This window comes from Odontomachus brunneus, unplaced genomic scaffold, assembly GCF_010583005.1.
Source record: "Odontomachus brunneus isolate Ranch 3 - 2012 unplaced genomic scaffold, Obru_v1 Obru_scaffold_006, whole genome shotgun sequence".
NCBI classification, from domain to species: Eukaryota; Metazoa; Arthropoda; class Insecta; order Hymenoptera; family Formicidae; genus Odontomachus; species Odontomachus brunneus.
The window spans coordinates 3641254-3655296 of NW_022639456.1; the positions used below are offsets into that span (position 1 = coordinate 3641254).

General features: G+C 42.7%; 1 protein-coding gene across 7 annotated transcripts in view; it reads left to right on the forward strand.

The window, feature by feature from the left end:
* Positions 1-14043, forward strand: part of LOC116853257 (repressed by EFG1 protein 1-like) — a 55478-nt gene that overhangs the window by 34451 nt on the left and 6984 nt on the right. For 6 of the 7 annotated variants that reach the window (XM_032834246.1, XM_032834240.1, XM_032834252.1 and 3 more), the window contains one exon: positions 11525-11785. In XM_032834246.1, coding sequence (XP_032690137.1) covers positions 11525-11785 — 261 coding nt within the window. Of the gene's footprint in view, positions 1-7664; positions 7975-11524; positions 11786-14043 lie in introns of those variants that run through there. The other variant, XM_032834270.1, reaches the window with a different exon arrangement.

The following is a 14043-nucleotide window of genomic DNA, read 5'->3' on the forward strand; positions in this document are numbered from 1 at the left end:
AAGTTTCGACGTTATATCAAAGACTCGCGGCTTTTGCCTTTTATCGCGTTATTCTTAGAAGCGGGATGATCATGGAGGAGCGTTATAAACCCCGCATGGCGTGCGCGCTCGAAACGTACGTGTTATCAGTGTAATAGACGGTGTACCACGCCCTTACTCCGTTATCACGATAAGTCTGAGTCATGGAATGGAAAAGAAGGGCAATCGCCAAAGTAAACCGGGTTGTCGATAAATCCTATCTGCCGTTGTAAGGAGAGGGCCGCAAGACGCCGTCTATGGCAGCCGTGCAAGAGGCACTCTGAAAGAAATGTGTTCCGGAGTTTCATCGATTGGGAAATTATTCATTCCGTCTGACATTTCGCGTCGTGACATTACCGCGATGAAATTACGGGGAAGGTGTTACTCACTTAGACACTCTGAGGTGTCGACGTAATCCACGCGAATGGGATACCATGGAATGCAATTTACACAAAGGTCACTTCAACATTCGACAGAAAAAAAGGGGAATAATTAAGCGAATAATAATAATTAAATGAAAAATCCACCGTCGGCATTAGACGACGTTAGTTGTTGGGAAAAATTGGACGCTAACTTTCGCTGGTGTGCTTCGAGCGAACATTGATTGGTCGCTTACGAAGCAGTGCTCGATTGCGAGGAAGAGATACATAGCTTGAGTGTAAATGGCGAACGAAACGCGCGAATTTGCGAACGCGGCTTGCGCGGGAGGGAGAGAGAGAGAAAGAGAGATATTTATAACGCTCTTATCTTATCCAAACGTTGATCAGGTGTGTGTATGCGCGCGCCATGTGTCAAGGTGACAAAAGGTTTTAATTATTGCGAAGTTTCTCGCGCGCAGCCGACGTCGACATTACACACGCGTAAATTACACGTCCATCCACGACGCGCGGGATAAATTGTATTTTTGACACTTTTAATTCTTGCACAAAAGACGAGCTCGTTCGTGGCGTCGCGAGAACTTTGCAATTTCTCCCGTCCGCCGGATACCTTGAAACTTTAGAAACATTTTGACGATAAAATCGCGTTTGATTAGGCCGCAGGTGTTAGTACGAAAGATTTGTCATTTCTCTATGAAATCCCTACAGGAAATTTGGCTATTAAAAAGAAAGTTAAGTATCTCAAAGAATATCGAGTCGATGTTGTTCATTTATTCGCAAAAATTTAGTTCTTCGAAATTGAGTAATTTCGTTTTCTATTTTTTTTGCCAATATGACAGACTTATTATTAAAAGGAGAATAGCAAGTTCTCGTTGTGCTTGACGAGAATATGTACTTTTCTCTTATAAAAATTCTCTTCAATTTTACTATACTTCTAGTAATGTTTCTAGAAGTAGATTGCTAGTAAAGTTTATTTAGTTAAGTATCTCAAAGAATAACATCTCAATGAACAACATCTCAAGTTGATGTTGTTCATTTATTTGCAAAAATTTAGTTCTTCAAAATTGAGTAATTTCGTTTTCTATTTTCTTTGGCCAATACGATAGACTTATTATTAAAAGGAGAATTCTCGTTTTGCTTAGTGAGAATATGTACTTTTCTCTCATACAAATTCTCTTCAATTTTACTGTGCTTCTATTAGTGCTTCTAGGAGTAGATTGCTAGTAAAGTCTATTTGCTGAAGGAACATAGCAAATGTTTTGAGAACACATTTCAGTTTCTAAAATATAAGTAGTGCTTTTAAAACACAAAGTGAAAGAATAATCAATTGCTACAGAATGTCAATTTGTACCTTTTGTAGTTGCAAAACTTTACAGTAATCTTTTCTATAGAATCTTTTTCTGTAGATATTTAAAGAAGTACCGAGTCAATATCGTTCATTTTATTCGTGAAAATGATTAGTCCTTCGAAATAGGACGATTTCGTCTTCTCTTTTATTTGACGAACGTAACACAAACCTCCTGCATCAACCTAACACAATTTTGGCGGAAGAGTTCGCGGAACAAATCTTTGACCGTTCACCGGAATAAATTAGTCGACAATGGCTGTTGCGCAAACCACCGACTAATTATCGGCTATTACGTGGGGCTGATGGCGCGTTCCTGGTTGCGTCAGTAGCCTATTTGCACGTTCGCTCGCGTTGAGTCGCGGATCAAAGAGAAATTTCATCGGGTCGCGGTGGCTCAAGGTTCGAGGTCGCGTCAAAAATGCCCGCCGCCGTTGAAACGCTCGCGTTCGCAGATTCGCGTTAAGTGTCTCGCTAATGCTACACGAAGGAGACGGCGATGTGAAACACTCTCGTAAAGTGAAGACAGCGACTCCCATTCTGTTGCGGGATTGCGTAAACGCGCGTCTCCTCGGTCGGCAAACGGCGCTTTCGTCGACGGCACCTTCGATGTCGCGCGGATTTTTCGCGACAGTCGCACCTTCCGTGTCGCCGGCGACCTCGCGGTTCGAATTACTACGTGCTCGTAATGATCGTCGCACCGGAAGCTGACTGCGATGATCTTGATCGTGTCATCCTCGTGCGTGCGATGCATACGCGTAACACGTAAAACGACGTAACGCTTCGCCTGCGTGGAGGACACTTTCTTGTGCACATGCACTGAGAGAAAAAAATTATATTAATCTAACTAAAATTATACATGGGGAAAAATAATTTTGCTCTTTTAGCAAAATCGTTGTTGCATATTCGTAGTGACATCAAAAAAATTTTGTTAACGTAACTAATTTTATAAATTATTCGTTATCAGAGCAGAAGTAGTTTCGTTGCCAGGATAGAAAAAATTTGTTGAATAATATTTGTTCTAAGAATCACGTTAATTTGCTATTGATGCAAAATAATGTATCTTTAGCAAATTTATTTGCTATCGAAGCAAAAACTGCAACTGCTTATATAAATCCATCATGGTTCTTATAGCAAAATAATTTGTAGATTCAGCAAATTATATCCAGAAAATAGTGATTAGTACTCTTAGCAAATCTTTTTGCTATCCATATAATAATGAAAAGATTTTGCTAGATCAGCAGAAAATTTACTGGGCCAACAAATTATTTTTCTCCGTGTATAGTTATTTTTCGCTCCAATCATATTTTTTGGTTATCCTAACACATATGATAGTGATATCATATAAGGTTATTATTATAAACGTAATAGTGGAATTTAATAAAAAAAAAAAAAATAGTTACCTTGACCATAATTTATAGTAATTCATAGTGTGTGCAATTTATAATAATTTACAGGACTAGTTATTTCTCTATGTGATTATATTTATAAATGCTTTTTGTTTCTCTCAGTGCGGAATATATTTCTCCTTCAAATAATCTGCAATCTGAACCTCACTCCACTAGCAATCCACGTTTATGTTCCGTTTAACCAATCGCCTTCGTTACTCCATTTTATTAGTCAAACTTTACTTGAACTTGAGAAATTTCCGGGCTACACCTGTATGCGCGGAGCTTCGTTCACGCGAGCTTGGCACACAACAAGCTCCGACGATGGTAGGAATTACGTGGCGCCATTAAAAACTTTTCCCGAATCGGCACAACGATCGTGCTGTGCGCCGTAATTAGAGGGAAAGATTCTTTGGGCGATTCGCGCGAAGCCACGTCGCGGCATTCTCGTTCCGCCGTTTTTACGCGCGGATTTAGTTGCGCCGATAACACGCAGACTGGCTTTTCCTTTTACGAAGCGCGTTTTGCGGCGCGATTTTACGTAATCGCCGCTTGATTATCCGCCGCGGGCACCAATGAGGCAGTTATTATACAATTTCGTTCGTGTTCCGCGTTTCGACTGACAACCGGCGACGACGACGACATTGTAATGCAGATCACAGTGCCGTGTACGGCTCATGACCAACATGATCCATCGGCCTTGAACAGCCGAGCCAATACCTCGTTTCATGCGAAACGTCGCAGATGAATTACGCGACGCTCGCTTTATCAACCCCGGAACGCACTCGCGACGGGGATTACGTCACGTTCGCTCGCTCATTTGAATTTGCAATTCTATAAAAAGCGATTTGTCGCGAACTTGCGGCTAGATGAAAAGCGGTTCAGCGCGAATTTGCGATTCGATTAGAAGACGTACGGGAAAAAGGTTTTGTTGGTTTGAGAGAATATTCGATGAAAAAAATGAACGAATTAAAAGTTCCATTTAGACTTCACTAGAATTTTGTTCAAGTTAACAAGATTTCTAACCAATTTGAACATTAATTCTAGTGATCTCAACCGGAATTTTCTGGTTCTTTCATATCTCATCAGAAATTACCAATCGACCCGCGTTTTTTCCTCGTGCGCAATGTGGGTTTTGTTAGTTTCTCTCGCGAAACTTGACGGCTTATGACGGCTAGGCGAAATAGATCGAGGTAACGGAGGAACCGAAACACTTCAGGCAGCTTCCTGAACTGACAGCTCGTATCAGTCTGATTCCTCCAGGCCGCGACCCGACTCTCTTTGCCGCCCTAAATGCATCCCATTCTAGGAAACGTTTGAAAATGCACGTTAACACGCGATGCATCATATTTGTTTTCATGAAATCGGAAAAGCGGTCGCATTTCGTTGCTGTTCGCGCGCTAATTGGAAGATCGACATTAACCCACATAAAAATACGGCTGCTTGTGCTGCCGTATATCTGACTTTCTAACGGAAATGGAAAACCACGGCAGACAGAATTCGCTATAATTACGTATGCAAGAATTACCCAACCCACAAAATTGTGAATTTTCAGTTTTTGTCTATCAACAAGTAGTCTATATGTCTTTTTATATAAAATAAGACAGATCCAAGCTTAAAATTGATTGATGGAACAGTTTTCTCTTAGTTTCGCCATTTTTCACTAATCATGTCTTTTTTTATCCACATCTTTAAGGATTAAGCTTGTCAATGAATATCCTTAAATAGAAGAAAACTGACTTCCACGCTCGACTTCTTGAACGATTGCGAAGAACCTCATTGTGTTATCTATACTTTTCAAATCATGCATCAAATTTTTATTTTCATTCTCCTTTGAAACGTACTCGATGTGGATCATTCCGAATCATTCTTGCATAACTATGGACAATTCTATACGTCTTTCTGTCTTCGCGCGACGAAGAAATGTCCAAAGACGAAGACAATGACGAAGGTGTCGTTTCTCGCGAAGGTTATCGGGAAATTAGCCATGTCTATGGAAGCATAACAGGTGGTTCCATCGAAGGTCGCGCGCTGATGTAATCGAAGATAAGTCTGGACGACGACGATAGCATAATTGCGAACTCTATCGATGTGATGGTTTTTTCCTTCTCATCGACGAAGTGACCGCCGACGACGACGACGAAGGAGAAAAAGAAATGGCTGTTTCTTCGGGTACGAACGAAAGTAGCGTGTGAACGAGAGAGTCTCTCTCTCTCTCTCTCTCTCTCTCTCTCTCTCTCTCTCTCTCTTTCTCTCCCTCACCTCGAGTGGAAACGTGCCTCGTTCTCTCTGCGCGTTTCGTAAGGCTTCCTGCTGTCCTCTCGCTAATTGGTCGCTCCGATAATCACGCACGTTCTGAGGCTTTCCGCCTGTTATGCGAACGCGGCCGCGCGCGCCGGCACGTGCCGTTGCTATAAATCAACTTCGCCGATAAATCGCCCCGATAACGACAATCGCGGGGAAGAATGCGATTGCGCCCGGCTCCGCTGGTGCGCGGATTTTCGTACGTGAAAGTCGTACACCGGCTCGAAAAAGAGAAAAAAAGGCATCGCGAGTCGGAGCGAGATCGCGAAGAAGAGGAACATACGGCACGGTGCGGCGTCGTTTGAACATCAAGCGTCGTGTTACATGCGTAACACTTTATATTCAGTTCTCGTCGTGATATCTGTAGCTTCACAATTGTACAATTATTGAAGCCTGCGTGCCGCACGTTACTCGGGAAATTTGATTAATTTCGGTCGAGTTCGTGTATGTGTGTGTGTGTGTGTGTGTGTGTGTGGAAAATCGAGTCGGGCGAATTTTAACTTGCGGCCTCGCGTGCGTTTGTACGCGATTACGGATTCGCGAATCCGAAATCGCAAATTTCACTGTTGTCTTTCGCGCGTTAACTGACTCCGCCGAGATCGATGCGCTTCCACTCTCGAGTCCGAGCGAGAGACGATATCGTGCTGTTCCAGAGCAGTGATTCCGGTCAGCCGGAATAGCGGTACACGCACGGCAACTCCGTGCGTCTTCGTCCTCGAATTATTATGCTGCTACTTTCCGCGAGGTGCACAGTAGCGCGCTTTGTCGCGAAAGCGGAAGAAACTTGCGCTCATCGTGCGCGCAACCGACCGAACATCTGCGTGTTCTTTTTTTCTTTTTATCGCGCGACCTTTATTCCTCGCGTGTCACACTTATCGTGTGATATCATCGCGAAATATACGAGAATCAGCGCGAACGAGAACGTCGCTCGAGAACGGGATCTCGTTAGTGTTTCGGAGCGCTCGACGAAAGCAAACTTCTCGCTCGTGATCACGTTAAATTAGAGGTATGCGAATCATGCGAGTCAAATCGGATTCCAATCGTCTTCGAATCAAAGATGTTCGAATAATTCGACAATTCCGAATCGTGCACAGTTCGATCACTTCTTTTGGATCGTCTCATGTGTGCTTCTCGCTCGATCAATCTACTTTATCGGCGGGATTGTATTTTCGTGCACGTGTCTGTGTATGTTATATAGAGATTTTGAAAATCTATCTACACAATGTTTAAAATTAAGACATAAGACGTTCCGATTTTAGACGTTGTGTTGGTATACGTGTGGTATAGTTCACGTTAAGGCTCCTGACTTCTCGCATTGTCTATCTCTTTTTAATGATGTCAGAAGCACGAAAATGCATGCTAAAAATTTTTGCGAAATACGTTGAAATAAAAATATATATCCATAAAGTAACACTCGCAATTGATTAAACAAATTTGTAAAATATTCCGTGCACTCCCTTTTTGTTCTAACAATCAATAATTTGTCGTAAATTAACGTGACATACTATTCATCTTCTTAACTTATTTCTTCGCCTATTTCTATTCAGATTAATTTACAATAAATTGATTGATTGTTAGAGCAAAAGGGGAGTGCACGGAATATTTTACAAATTTATTTAATCGATCGCAACTGTTACTTTATGGATATATATTTTTATTTCAATGTATTTCGCAAGAATTCTTAGCGTGCATTTTCTCGCTTCTGACGTCATTAAAAAGAGATAGACAATGTGAAGGGCTAGGAGCCTTAAGTCTACGTAATATTAGCGACTAAAACTATCGCGTCTACAATGTCGCTTGACCAATCAGAGAGAACGTAATTCCTGAAAGCTTTATGCGCACTGTATAGACTTGCAGTACTGGCAGTGAATATCGGCATATTAAACATGCACGGAGGCAGCATTGTCTCGCTTTTACTGTACGTCAAGAAATAGTCATTGAAAAAGACTGAAATTTGTTGATCAGTATGCGATGAGCCCGGAAAAATTCGCCTCGAATATGTCTTCAGAGATTCGAGTTGGGGTATAGCTCTTCGAGATTCGGATCGATTCGACCGCGCATGACTCGCTCGGCTCTGCGTTAAATGTTCACGTAAAGTGTTCCGACTTGGCTGTCCCCGGCGATTTTCGTCACGGAGTGTGGCCGAACGGTTTACGGCTCGTGGCACGGTCGAGGGAGAGACCCGCGCGAGAGAGTCCCGTGAACGCGCTTATGAACGCGGCTACGCCGGAGCGAGCGGCCAGTGCAGCGCGGTGCAGCGACGCGGTGCAGCACGCGGTGCAGCTGCAGCTGCGTCGGATAGTTGGTCGAGGCATGTGCGCCGAGTAACGGCTAATTGGCCACCTTTCCTCTCCGGGAGAGGAACCGTCTCTCTCTCGCTCTCGCTGTTGCGGCCGACCCGTGCCAGTTTTGTTCGTTCTGTCGTGCGGTTTATACCGAGCGCGGCTGGAGCCTCCGACGCCACGGGAGAATAATGGTGTCTCGGTGCCGGGGATTTTCTTGAGAACGCGCCGGTGTCTCTGCAGGTCGAACCACTTACGCTGTAAGTCATCATCGTCTCGTCGTCGTCGTGGTTATCATTTTTCATTGAGGACGTCGAAGTCGCTACAGTAACATTCGTCGAGGCTGAAGTCGACGAAATGCTCCTGGCGACTTTCACGATCCTCGCGCGATGTAATTGAACATTTCTAGAAATCAAAACCTCGTCGTCTCCGTTGACGCTCAGTTACGAACTCGCGGCCGCGAAGAGTGCCTCGTCCCGAATTGACCGCGCGAGTGATCGCCGTGAAAGTGTATCGAACAAGAAGCCTAATTGTGCGTGCCGGGCTTTTATTAACGTAATTCGCTGGTCCGTTATTCGTAGGAAGTTATCGAGACTTTCTTCGCAGGAAAAAGTCTGATCGCGATCCACAGGTTCGAATGACGCGTCCGGCAAGTCAGTCGGGATTATTTTATCATCGATCCTCCGATTACTTTCCTCACGTTTCTCAGTGATGTCTCAGCGGAGACAATTTCTTCCGCGAAAATTCGTTCTCGGAGGAGATCTCTCTTCGTTTCCGAAAGAGCGGCTCCACTTTTCTCCGCCTCGAAATTTCATTCACCGCGACGGAACGTGCTCTTAGCGAACACTGCGCGGGTATTAATAGCCAACTAACCGTCGCCGATATCAGACATGCGGCAATAAAGATCGTAAACTTATGCTCCTCCGAGATACTCCGAGAGTCAAGTTCTACGGTGATGTCGTGTAAAAACACGAAGTGCGCGCAAAATATGTCTCAGCGGGTACAGATCGCGCGACCGGCGACTCTCGCGCGCTTTCGTCTCCCGATATTTTCCAGTTTCTCCATCATGTTCCGCGAATTCTCGTTAAAATCTGCAAATAGCTCCCTTTTACAGAGACGTTCCCTTCCTCTGTCGATTTTTCCTCGCGGTCGCGCTTGAACGCGCGATGTCCGTCGACTTTACGAGCAACGCCTCCAGGGAACGAATTACTCCCGATGGCAAAGTAACATTGCCGCGAATGAAGCCGGATCTAATTGTAAATGTCGCTTCAACGGCGGTACACTTCGACTTTTTCTGAAATTCGCATGAGTACGGATTAATATTTTTAGAATTGTAGGACTAAATTTTAAAAGTAAAATCAATATTTCTGTTAAAAAATCTTTTACTTTGGGATTCCTATAAATATATACGGAAAAGATTTTATAGTAAGAATTACTGTAGACTTTTGTGACTGAGGAATAGACTGAACACACACTCTGCGATAATTGACTATTCTTTCGCTATATATTTTAGGAACCGTGAGAAGTGTGCTATTAAAAAATTTACTAAACTTCCAGTGATATTTACTATATATCCCTTAAGATAGACTTCACTGACAGCTTATTCCTATAGTATCATGCTGAGAGAAAAAACACATACAAATTAGTGAATATCTATTTAGTGGATACTAACATCTCTCTCATATTTACTTAAAAAATCTAAGTTCTTTTATTTAAACGAGATAGATAATTGCTTTTCCAAGAAAAATTAAGGTCTCTCTCTTCTTAATGTTTTAAGAAAATATATATTTTTTTATTTTTAAAAAATATTTCATTTTAGTAGATATTCTGATAGTACTCATCAAAAAAATATTTACTGTTTCTTGGATATTTTTCCTCTTAGTGTAGAAACATGATAAAATTTAAGAAATAATTTATACGAGGAAAAACTGAAATATATTCTTTCCGTGTACGTCTTCATGCACATATTTTTAAAATATAAAATTTCAAGGATAAAGTCAACGGGTATCTGTTAAACAAATGCACGAAACGTACATTCCCTTTTACTCCGGAGAAGATCGCGCATTGTATTATGCGGAGTTAGCGATTTCCCAGACCGCGGAACGGAAGGAGACCGAGCGCTGCTTTGTTATTAACATAACGGTTCAATTATCTCCCCGCGGGGAGAACTCATTCGCGATGTTGCACAAGGTTAAGAGCGGGTTAACGAGGGGACGCTTTAAACGTAAATGAGGGAGATCTGCCTTAGCCGGCGTGTCTGGTTTTAGCGTGCGCGCCGCGGCTTAATCGTCCGGTTAATTCCGAGTTTCGCACGCGAGCGACGATTTACGTCGAAAGGGAATTACGATCTAGTTATGCCGTTCCAGTTACGGCCGGCGGAGTTCGAGCTTCGAGTGTGTCGTCACGCGCGCTCCGAAATCCACATAGCCGGCGTTTTCGCAAGCAAGCTGTCGAATGATGCGGTAATGACAGCCCCGTCGCCGAGACATCTCGCGCGTTCCTCGCCGAGCACTCGGCAAAACCCACAGTGCTGTTCTACGGTTGCTACAAAGTGCCAGTTGCGCACGACGGGGCGTCAGAGCCGCGCAGGAAACGAGATACACGATTTACACGCGTAAGAAAGCCCAGAAGCGCTCGCGAGCGAAGGCGGTTAATAATTAAAGTAACACCGACCGGCGTTAATTGCACGTATCGTCGAGAACCGGTCCGCGAGGCGCACGCGTCGTGACGACTGATCGTGAAGAGGAAACGGGACAGTGGCGATTTATCGGTATGCCTGCTCAATAGCGAGTTGTTCAATGCGCGCCGCTTTCCGGCCGATGATGTATGCTTTGAGAACTGTCAGACGATGCGTGATCGCACGCGAAGCGGTCGACGATGGCTCGAGTAGATGCCTCTAGTCAAAATTAGGACAAAGCATGGTGATTATTGATTAGACTGCATCCTGTCCGCCATTTTTAGGGCTGACGTGAGTGAAAGAGAAGTTCCAAGAATGAAACGACGCTGCACAGTTTCTCTCTCGCTCACACTCGCTCACTTTTTCCCGACAAATGGCGGACGATGTTCGAACTTTGGCTTGAGGAATTTTAAGAGATGCTAAAGTGGATGACGAGCTCGAAAAATGTCGATAACTTAGAGAGACTCCTCACTAATCCTTTTCGTATTTTCTTGTACTTATAGACAGATCTTATATAAATGTGTGCTGCTTTATTTCATCATATTTAGCGGAAAACCAAATCATGTGTATATAGAAATCTTTCTGCAAATATTTCGCATGTTTTTAAGCTTCTAAATTTAGTTGTGATGATACAGCAATGTTCTTTCAAGTTTTCCTGAGTGCAGCAAACATACGTTTGGCATACGCTTGCAAAAACTGCAGAACTTTGTGTATCAGGAAAATATTTACGTCAACTGGACAGCGTGAGATTCGCTCAGTTCTGAGATTTTGTATTGTTTTCGTCACATATTAAAGAATGCTTAAATTCATTTCCTTCATGTACTTTCATTGTGCAAAAACATTTGCGTGTTTATACAACCGATACAACGTAAAAATATTTTCTTGGCAAAGTTTTCAAGTATGGTACCCTCTAAAAACTATTAAGAGAAGAAGCAGTTTCCATGTAAATGCAGAAAATTGAAGAGTTACAGAAAATTACAATTACAAAAAAAATATTAAGAGATTAATATTGAGTTTTTATTTTAAATTTACCTTGTGCCAATACGCCGTTAGTATAGCGACGCGTGGAATATTGTTCAAACGCGTCTCACATAGACGCATCCGTTAATCATCCGTGTCAATTTGTCTTCCAGGTCTCCGCGAGTCGGAGGTCCTCTTTCGCAGTCGCTGGCTATGATCCCGCCGACCATGCACGGACACGAGTTCAATCAGCCCTTGTCGAGGGTGGTCATGGTCCGTAAAACGGACCAGAGGACCTTTAGTAAAGGGAGACGAGGCGGCGAGCCACTTCTGGAAACCGTCACCAGGGAAACTGTCGAGCTCTTCAACGGCGGCCGAGCCGAGAGGAAGTACACCTCTGAAACGAGAGACATCGTTACGCCAAAGTCCAACAGGTACGAAGGACTTTATCGCTATTACATTATTATTAGACCGACACTCTGTACATAAGAGTTTCGAACGCAATCCCTTTCTGCGTTGTCATCGGTGCGTTTTAATGATGTAATGAACAAAGTTCAAGATAAATGCGTAACCGGTAAAATTAAGACGTGTTTTGTGGCTATTCGAGTCGGAAATTACATAAGTCGGCAAGTAGTGGTTTAGACGGTAATGAATGGCCGCTTCTCGGCCGCAATTATCCCGATCATTATTACCTGTGTGATAAGAAGTGTATTCGAGCGGCGAAATTAGTACGATCACTGTCAAGCAGCGTATCGGAGCGAGCGTGTACATGTGACTTCATATAAACCTTGATATTAAATTTAGAGATAATTGTTCAATCTCATACATGTACGCATACAATATCGGGACGTGTATGACGCTTATGACTGATCTTTTCAATAGATTTGGATTTTTCATTAGATTTAAGTTCATAGTTTGTTCTAATAATGTGTTTAATGCGTTTGAGCTCCAACTTAAATCTACACGGAGAGAATATTAGTAGTTCTTTCCCATATAAATTCTCTTTAATTTTCTCATGTAGTTTCTAGAAGTGCAAGAGTAAACTGTTAACTTGTTTTGCTAAAGAACATAAGTAAATTTCACTAAAATTTCACTACGCTTCGCTAAAAATATAGAGAATGTTTCAACAGCACATTTCAGTTCCTAAAATAAGAGTAACACGTGTAAAATGAAAGGACAGAGTCAGTTACCGCAGAATGCATATCGACCTGTTCCTCGGTTATGAAATTTCACATATAGCACAAATTTCTACAATAAAATTCTCTCCGTGCACTGAAAAAAAGTTTGATAATATTTACCAAATGCGTTTTACCGTACCATTTGGTAAATAGTAACCAATAATGGTAAATGTTACCAATGTTTGATAATAATTACAAAATTGTTAGTAACATTAACTTTCATATAGTAATATTCACCTCTTATATTTAGTTGATACTATTTTACTAAATGTAGTGATTATAACACAAACTGGATAATTATTATCAAAAATTTTTCTCAGTGTGTATATTCAAACTGCTATTGAAAAATCAGTCCTTGGTGTACCATTCGCGGAGAGACGGAATGTAAAATTTGCAGATCGAACGGAGATCAATTTTTAAAACATAAATAGTATCGCGAATTGTGTTTCATCGTGTGTCCTGCGTTAGCTATGCGCGTGTACGCTCGCAATTGGTTTCTCACGTCGGGATTCCGCGCGCGAATTCCATCAGTAGTGCAGTTCCGCCTCGGCACAGAGGAGGTTCTGGAAAACCACTGAAGTAAACGATGAATGTACGTTGCGGTGTTTAGAACAAATTGATATTATAGCCGTAGTTGTACTGTTATATGCCCCTATACCTTTCTTAGCGAAGTGTTTCTTCGGTGCACGTGGTCGGAGGTGCGTTTCCTTCTCGCACGATCGTGTACCGGAAACTTGTTACACAGAGTTCGAAGTAGACAAAACTTTACCCGTCGCGGAGTCAGCTGTCTCGTGTTTCAGTCCCTTTCTCTCGGCCGGTACACGCAGGCACACACGGTACTTGCTTCTTTCAATAGAACGTAAAACGTTTTCTTTTTTTTTCATTAGCTTTTTTTTTACGTTACTATGTCTCGTGAGATTTCGTCGTCGCCGTCGTCGTTGCAGGCATTGAAATCTCCGCGTTTCGAAATTCTATTTCTCGCGCGATCCCGAATATTGTCCCGCTCACGCGACACATAATGTTGATATGATGAGAAGAGGACGCAATTAAAAATGTTCTTTTGTTCTGTGATTCGTTGCTCTTGTAGCATGCCGTCGCTCAACGTGCACGGAACGAAAAAGAAGGTGGTCGGTTTTGTCGATCAGGTGTCGCCGGACAGGTACAGAGAATCGCCTATGTGACGCAGATTAGTCTCGCTCTCTTTCTCTCTCTAGTCCGAATTCCGATTCCAGTGAAGAGGGAAGTAAGCATACGAGAAAGAGAAAGAAGGAAACGGACGGGGGCATGCGGAGAAAAGTACTTGAAAATTGATTTGTGGGACACAGAGTTGATTTCCCGGAGATAAAGTACACAAACTTTATTTCGTAGAAATAAATTTTGTTTCTCAGAAGTGAACTCTTTATATCCCACAAATGAACTTTCATGTGTCTCTTTCTCGCCGCCGCCGACGGCGCTGATGGTACATTAGTTTTGCCGGTGTTTTGTCGCTTAGATGCTTTCCGAAACTTCACTAG